The sequence below is a fragment of the Glandiceps talaboti genome, chromosome 5 (genome assembly GCF_964340395.1).
Source record: "Glandiceps talaboti chromosome 5, keGlaTala1.1, whole genome shotgun sequence".
Lineage (NCBI taxonomy): Eukaryota > Metazoa > Hemichordata > Enteropneusta > Spengelidae > Glandiceps > Glandiceps talaboti.
The window spans coordinates 24,650,062-24,659,288 of record NC_135553.1 but is presented as its reverse complement, the minus strand read 5'-3'; the positions used below and the strand labels follow the sequence as shown (position 1 = coordinate 24,659,288).

Below are 9,227 nucleotides of genomic sequence, written 5' to 3'. Positions count from 1 at the left end.
TGTGTTGTGTTGTGTTGTGTTGTGTTGTGTTGCCTTGCGTTGCCTTGCGTTGCGTTGCGTTGCGTTGCGTTGTGTCCTGTTGTATTTATTGTGTTGTGTGCCAGGTGCCGTGTTGTTTTGTTTCATATTGTATAGTATAGTATTGTGTTGTTTTGATTTGTTGATGTTTTGTTTGGTCTGGCCTGGTTTTGATTATTTTTTGACTGTTTTATTTCGGTTTGTTGTTTAGAAATTAATATCTGAAAGATATATGTGCATATATTGATATATATATATATATATATATATATATATATATATATATATATATATATATATATATATATATATTTATATATATATATATATATATATACATATATATATATATATATATATATATATATATATATATATATATATATATATAGACAGAGAGACGGACAGACAAACAGATAGACACAGACAGACAGACAGACAGACAGACAGACAGACAGACAGACAGACAGACAGACAGACAGACAGACAGACAGACAGACAGACAGACAGACAGACAGACAGATGTATATAATATTGACAGACAGACAGACAGAGACAGATGTATATAATATTGTATATTATAATTTATGTATGTATGTGTGCATGTATGTTTCCTATACACATAAACTTATACCATGGAACTATAACACACAAATGACAAATGACATAAAAATACGAAATTACAAATGATAAAATTAATTGCTATCGGGTCAATCTTTCCTTTCCCAAAGACCGTACCAACTAGTTACTAGTATATATCTTGTATCTTTTCAATGGTAACAATGATATAAAACTTTCCTCAACAAGGTGCACCCAATATAGTTTCTTTTTGAACTTTTTGAACCTGATTGTGTCAGTGAACAGTCGTCGCCTTTATAACCTGCCCTCTATCGGCAATTGTGTAATTGATATATCCCATAATTCTCCGCGCAATATCTCAGCTGACGGCCATCTTGTTTATTATTGTGTTAATGTGTGTGTGTGTGTAAATCACGTTTTGTCGAGGTTTCCCCAAATATTTCGTTTTAATCGTCTCATGTTAGATTATTTAAATATAATTCTAAAATATTGGTGATCCCCTGTAGTCAGGGGCTAATACTGCAGAAATTGGGCGGATCGCGAGTAAGCACGTTAAAGTTAGTCAAGTGTCTCAGAAATCCCCTTCGTCTCCGTCTGTTGGGGGGACTAAGGAAGACGACACTGAGACCGGTCAAAAAACTGACAAAACCATGAATCATTGCGATAAAGAGGACCAGAAGTTATCGGACTCGGAAGAGATGGATACAAGGGAAGGTACGTTAGCACTCATTTCGGCCTCATTCGGTGCAAACATACATTTATAATTGGCGGTTGCCTTTTGTGTCGTCGTGACTCGACTGGACTAGCCGAAAGAGCTGTCACAGACAATACATTGCCGCAAATAAACACCTCCGACGAGGACTTGTTCACCCAGGGACCACCCTGAATATTATTTTAAATAAATATGTTAATATTACTTAAATGTATTAGTGGTGTAGTAGCATTAGTACTATATGGATTTGATATTCAATCACGAATTTTGATTATTTTTGAAGGGGAGAACGGTATTGTAAACCAGGGAGATGAAGTGAAGTCCGGTGGTGATCAGCAGACCCTGAATGGTGATGTGAATGCAGATGATGACATGCAACAAGATGATGATAACATGGAGGAAGGTAATAATAATACAGCCTACATAAACTACCATGTACAGGCTACTTCACAAAAGAGAAGACAGTTATATGCTTCAGACAGATAATGAGCACTCAAAGGTGTTCAAAGTAAACTGTTAACACTTCCTCATGACACAGCTTTGTAAAACTTGTCCATATGATGCACATAACACTCAGATGACACATAGGTATGGGTTACTTGCATTGACTGTGTCAATAAGAGTGGTGAAACTCTAGGGAAGTAGGGGTAGCCAGTTGTGGTTTGGACTAGAGGGTCAGAGAGAGGGAGCCCTCAGTGACAAGACACAAACATTGTATTGACTATTGTGTAATGTCAGAACTGGCTATAGTATAAACTCTTCATTATCAGGTGCACCCCACTTCCTTCAAAAACCTCCCGTTTGAACACAGTACATAATCCCAGTCATCCTGGAACTGAATAGCTTTTTGAACTGTTTCATTTTGGTGTAGTATCAAATGTAGGAATTCGCCTCAAGGTGATTGAAAAAAAATCTGCATTATAGGTACATTGTGTAGTGTCTGATCATGTACAATAAATGTAATTTTTGTATAGTGCGTTCCAACAAAGCTCAAATACTTTACAGCTATTACTCCTGGCATGGACTTTCAGTGGCACATCAATCTGTTACACTTCTCTCATTCCCTGGGATACATACAGTCCACAGCAGCCTATGTAAACATATCCTTCACATAGCAACCGCTGTCCTACCAGGTCCCCATATAATACAATTGGGTTGACTTTGACAATTGTTGTGCAAATCTTGCCCAAGGACTTAAACAATGTTAGGAAAAAATGGCTGTGGTGAGGCTCAAACTTGCAACTTTCCCATTCTGTGCAGTCCACTCTAACCATTTGACCATCCTGACTCCAGTCTGTGCAGTCCACTCTAACCATTTGACCATCCTGAATCCATTCTGTGCAGTCCACTCTAACCATTTGACCATCCTGACTCCATTCTGTGCAGTCCACTCTGACCATCTGACCAACCTGACTCCGTTCTGTGCAGTCCACTCTGACCATTTGACCATCCTGACTCCGTTCTGTGCAGTCCACTCTAACCATCTGACCATCCTGACTCCATTCTGTGCAGTCCACTCTGACCATTTGACCATCCTGACTCCATTCTGTGCAGTCCACTCTGACCATTTGACCATCCTGACTCCATTCTGTGCAGTCCACTCTAACCATCTGACCATCCTGACTCCATTCTGTGCAGTCCACTCTGACCATTTGACCATCCTGACTCCATTCTGTGCAGTCCACTCTGACCATTTGACCATCCTGAATCCATTCTGTGCAGTCCACTCTGACCATTTGACCATCCTGACTCCATTCTGTGCAGTCCACTCTGACCATCTGACCATCCTGACTCCATTCTGTGCAGTCCACTCTGACCATTTGACCATCCTGACTCCATTCTGTGCAGTCCACTCTGACCATTTGACCATCCTGACTCCATTCTGTTAATATTTGTTTACTACGTACAAGGTTTGGTGAATGTAATACACAGATAGATACTTTTTCTTTGTCAAAAAATATGACTGTGTTTTTGACTAATAATTACCAGGGCTTGAAATAAGTGTGTCCCAGACAGGTGATATGAAGCCTTGGGCAAGAGGTTTTAGAAAGTACTTGTCCCAATGGACAAGTAGAATTTCTCATGGTTACTGATTTTAAAACTTCTGCTCGCTTATTATATAATACAAGTAAAATATTTCTGTACTTTCGAAGTGACATATTAGCATATGAAGAGAAGCATACTAATGATGAGTCTGGTTAAATTTCCTGAGTTTACAGTTTACACTAAGAACAAAAATCCCAAAGTAAAAGTGAAACTCAAACTGGAAATAACAATATGGCAACTCACATGACAAAGATTGATCAAAAGGACAATATGTAAATTAAATTTACAAAAACGTATCCACTTTGTGGACAAGTATTTTCTAATATTTCATTTTCTTCTTGTCCAGAGGTCAAGTGGATTTTTTCATTTAATATTTCAAGCCCTGATTACTGTATTACTGACATGTAATTATTTTGTGGATGGGTTGTAAACTGTATGAACCATGTCCATGGGTCATCATACTACAGATGTAATACACCAGGGCTATAGTCTGTGCATGATGGGGAGTCAATCACTTAACATTTTTTGACAAGTGCCAAACTTACTCTTCCTTCTTTTACAGAGAATCGTCAATTCAACTCGTTATAAGTGAAGTCATTAGTACACATATAACCTAGAGACTTGGCTATCAGACTCCACATACTGTCCTGTCAGTATGTCTGGAGTCGAGTCGAGTTGAGACCGACATTTTCAAGACAGATAGCCCAAGCTCTGGGCTAGTACATCTACTACATCCAAGCTTCACATAGATTTAATTGATGTATAATGTAATATGCATCCATTTTGGCGTCAAACCAACTCCTCAGTCATGCTTTAAAAACAAGAACATTCAGAACATCACTCTTGTACCAAAATGAGCCTAAATCAGACAGATTTAGTGATTTGTATATAAAAAATGTTTGGAAAATACTTGAAGGGTTGAAAAGACCATTCCATTAATGTAGGTACATTTGCATGTAACTGCCGTAACATTCGCATCTCACAGCTAATAGTGAGTGTTGTCACTGGAAGACATTGATTTTAAGGAGAGCTTTGAGAAATCATTCCAACTTTAAATTATCATATAACGCCATTAATGAGGATTTAAGTTGACTTTTGATATCCAAAATTATTTGTTCAACTAAGCAGGTTAATTTTTGTGGAGACTTAATTTATATATTTTAGAATTACCTTTGAAAGTTATGTCATAATTTACCCACACTTGAGGTCAAAATGAAAAATGTCTCTTCAAGGGAGAAACTGATTATAAATCATTAGATGTTCTTTCTATTTCTATGGATTTGCTGAGATATAAACACATGTTCTTGAAAACCATGTAAGCCATGTTTAGAGACAGTTTGAAGTTATGTAATGTGAATTTAACAAACGTGGGTCTGTAAAGTAAGTGTGTGTGTGTGTGTGTGTGTATGTGTGTGTGTGTGTGTGTGCGCACATGTGTGCATGTGGACGTGTGTCTGTGTGGCTAGTATGTATGTATGTATGTATGTATGTATGTATGTATGTATGTATGTATGTATGTATGTGTGTATGCATTGCATGCATGCATGTGTGCATGTACATATGTGTGTATGTATGTATGTATGTATGTATGTATGTATGCATGCATGTATGTATGTATGTATGTATGTATGTATGTATGTATGTATGTATGTATGTATGTATGTATGTATGTATGTAAATGTATGTATGTATGTATGTGTGTGTGTGTGTATGTATGTATGTATGTATGTATGTATGTATGTATTTATGAATGTGTGTATGATGTATGTGTTTGTGTGGGTGTGTGTACATGTATGTATGTGTATGATGTGTATGTGTATGATGTATGTGTGAATGTGTGTTTGTATCTAATCTAAGTGAATATATATGTCTTGCTGTGTAACCGTTTGCATGTGCATACATATTTGGATATACTTATGTGTATAGATGTCTACATCTGTATCTGGTTGTACATTGTATGTGTGTCTGTATGTAATTGTAAGATTAGTTTAAATATTAAAACTCACTGCTAGATTGCATGGTAAACTCAAAGCAACAGTGCAACTGAAAATGTTTTGTACATTTTGGTCTCCAAATAATCAATCCAATCAGTGAACCAGAAACATTATAAACTGCTTACTGCAGTTAACAGTAATCAGGTGTCAAAATAATGAAAACAATTCACTGGACAACTAGAATATCAAAAGTACTTGTCCGAATGAAAAAGTACTTGTCCGATAATGTTCAAAGGCACTGAACAATTAACCCAGTAGGGTTCTTTAAAATGCACATAGAGGGAAAGATGAATCTTAATGTCTTCCCAGAATTTACCAAGAGTTGGTGATAATCATATTTAGCAACCACAACCAAATAGTACATTACCCGGTAGTAACAGTTTTCAATAGTTGTAACTGTAACAAGTCCCAACAGCGTGACCCTCTGTAAAGATGATGATGTGTCCTTGTAGCTTAGACAGACTATGTAGTAGTAGGTGATGATAAGAGTACACTGTTCAGTATTAGGATAAGTAACTTACATCATAGGAATCCCATCATTTGATAAAGTTAGATGTGAGCATCTTCTGTGATCAGAAAAATTAACTGAGATTTGTTGCAGTCTTTCAGTAATTTCATGAAACTATCTCAATAAAAGTTACTCCAAATTTCATGTAGTTGATATATTACTTTGATTTCTAGTAATCTACTACTAGTACTAACTAGCTGAAAAATTCCTTCATTCCAGATTTTTAAGTAGGTATCTTAGAAGTTTCTTGTCAAGGTAGAATACACCTGAGGGATGAATTTCACTGAAAATCAAAGTTGTTCAAATCTCTCCAAACTTTAGCATATGAAAGTTTGCTCTTTGTCCTTTTGAAATTATATAACAAAAGAAATCTGGGATTCTACCATCTTGTTTCTATGGAAATTGACAATCTCTTTATTTTCCCCATAAAGTTAAGACATATTGGATTCTAAAATGGCTGAATTTTGATATCATTTTGACCTCCATTTCAAAGTTGTACAGTGATGTCAGATTTTTGGTGTTGATCTTAACTGAAAATGGGTTGTAGTTTCTTGAATTAACAACAAAATATTTAACAGTTTATTTCTGAGGCATGTTTTTGGAAGTTTCTCTCTAAATTAGTTTTAGCTGTCCTTTATGAGGTGTTTCATTTGTTGATTGACTGAACATCCTTCGAGCTTATATAGAAAATATGTACAATTTTGATATTACAGTGTAACTTTTAGCATGATTCTTCTTTTTGTTCTCTTTACAGATGAAAGTCGTCCTGAAGCCACATTCCAATTTAAGATTCCTAACTTTAGCAAACTTAAGGAGACGGTGCTTGGTGAGGCCTGTATGGTACGAAATTTACCATGGTAAGTAGGAAGAGATTATATTGTTTTATCATGGCATGGGATACATGTCATCATAAGATACTCCCCAGCCCATCAAGTTTATATTGTATATCACCTTCAACAAAATCAATACAGTGGCAGCAGTGTGCCTTCTAATGATAGCCAAATTTTGAGAAAAACTGCGATTTGTTGTAAGTCACCACATAGTGAGAGACAGGGGAACACCAAATTTTGGTGCGTCACTAGAAATTGTGTGTGTCATCTGTGCATCAAATTGGCTTAGAGGGCACATCTAGTGGCAATACAGAGAGAATTAAATTAAAAAGTAACTGTACATGGTAAGATATATTTCAAATCGAGCCATTGTATTTCAATGCAGGATGATTATGCAAATTTGATCTGGTGTTAAGGAGAGGAGTATAAGTAACAAAAAGCCATAGCAACCATGGCCACATCCAACAGATAAATGAAGGGGCTTGGGGCTAAAACAGTTTATGGTTATATGGATGTTTATAATTTCAAAAATTCATAGTAACATTGATAGTGGTCACTCCTACTGCAGACTTAGTTAATTGCATATCTTGGCTGTAAATAATTCACCACAAGTCAGTACTATGTCATTGGACTATATTCATTTCAAAATACTGTATACATTTACAGATGTGTGGTGAGGTTGAAATGGGTGCCTATTTTATATATAAGTATTGTCATAGAATTGATGTATTGCAAGCTTGTATCAGACACAGAGTAAAGACGATCATGTTGCATAGAAAATGCCATTACAAATTTTAACCTGTTTATTTGTGATTTTTGTGTCATGTAAATTATGACACAGTGGTTTTACTAAAGGCTTGGGAACCGTTGTGATGTGGGAGGGATGGAGTTGGGTATGACTTGCACCATAATTTTGGTGGGGGGAATTCCTTAATTAAAGGCCTACTCTGCATATAAATATGGGTCGGATTAAGATAACGCTCATTATGCTAGATGACTTTGACCATGTAACACGCTCACAGAGCACAAAGAGAGTGCCTATGAAACTACAGTTTTAGAGAGTATTACATATTTTTTATCTCCTAATGTTGGACTACGGTAAATGAAACTACAGGAAAGAAATCCTTCATTGTATTTTTTTGTGAAATTAGTTGCCTTTTGGAGACTGTATTTGTGAAAATGTTGGTTTGATACATTTTGGGATTGTCAAGCTACTGACCCAGAATTGAAAATATATATTGGTACTTCAGAAATTACAGATGATTTCATTATCTTGGTCGATGTTTATTGAATATTTAAATATAATAATATTAATGTGGTGTCTGATAGCTGTCGGTGTACAAACTAGAACCGTTATTTGGTTGTACACCAATTTCTGACTGTTCAGTTGATGTATGACAGTGTCTGCTGTATAGATATGATCAATTAAAACTTAAACTACAATGTATGACTTAATGAGAATAATACATTAGTGGAAAGTCAGCTAGGTTGATATTCCCTTGTCATTTATCAAAGTGGGGTTAATGCATAAATAATACATTGATGGGATAACATGACTATTTATTCATTACAAATTATGTTATGGAAATCAAACATGTTAATTGCTATGGAAAAAAATTGCCATCTCAGAATAAAAAAGTACAATATTTCTAAACGCTAAAAATAGGCTGACAGTTATGAATGGGGTGATCCTGTTGTAAGGTTAAAGGGTGCATGTCTTATTTTACTAATTTTAATTCACATATTTAAAAAAAAAATTTGTCAGTTCGTGTCTAGATTATAAGTGTAGGTTATCTTAAAATAAGTTTTTGCTGAGTCATGTACAGGGCGAAAAATGGAAGTGTCTAGTTTGGTTATCAGAAAATTGATTTTTTACAGGACAATTCAGTAGGCAGGTGTGTTCTTGTAAATAGGGTATTGAAACAGCTCAGTGTTAATGTCTACTGAAGGAGTTTATAACAATTTACTGTATGAGTTGGAAATTTTGATGATAAATTATTGAAAGTCATTTATGTGTAAAACTGGATATGTCATGTCTATTGAGTCTATCATGTGTTCTAGTAGTGAGAACGGACTACTTCAGTGTATCGCATTCACATGATTAGATGAGAGACAGACATGTAAATGATGCTGATGTATTTGCCAATACGACTAATTTGAATGTGTGGGCTGTATGTACATGTAGTATAATTTGTATGACAATTATTAGAACTAGGAAAGCCGTTAGTGATTAACTGTCTCCTTTAGGCTGTCATGCAAACATGTGAACAATTAAAAATTGTGGAAGATAAGCCCAGGAAGGACATGTAGAGAGAGAGAAAGAGAGAGAGAGAGATTTTATTGCAGTTACCTGTCACTTATTTTTGCTATCAAATATTTGAAAAATACATAACAATGAGATTAAATTGCACCTATCATGTGACCTTGATTAACAACAAGGCTATTGTTTGGTTCCATGCCTCATAACATTTTACAGTTGCCAGACATTTTTGCCAGACATTTTCTTTTTGTGCAGTAGTTATTATTGTCAAAAATTACTA

At 35.5% G+C, this 9,227-nt stretch overlaps 1 protein-coding gene across 1 annotated transcript in view; it reads left to right on the top strand.

Moving 5' to 3' along the window:
• The first annotated feature begins 975 nt into the window (after positions 1-975).
• LOC144435875 (ubiquitin carboxyl-terminal hydrolase 7-like) overlaps positions 976-9,227 on the top strand; it is a 39,322-nt gene continuing 31,070 nt past the window's right edge. The window contains exons 1-3 of the mRNA XM_078124514.1: positions 976-1,311; positions 1,593-1,712; positions 6,612-6,714. Coding sequence (XP_077980640.1) covers positions 1,248-1,311; positions 1,593-1,712; positions 6,612-6,714 — 287 coding nt within the window. The 5' untranslated portion in view covers positions 976-1,247. The remainder of the gene's footprint in view (positions 1,312-1,592; positions 1,713-6,611; positions 6,715-9,227) is intronic.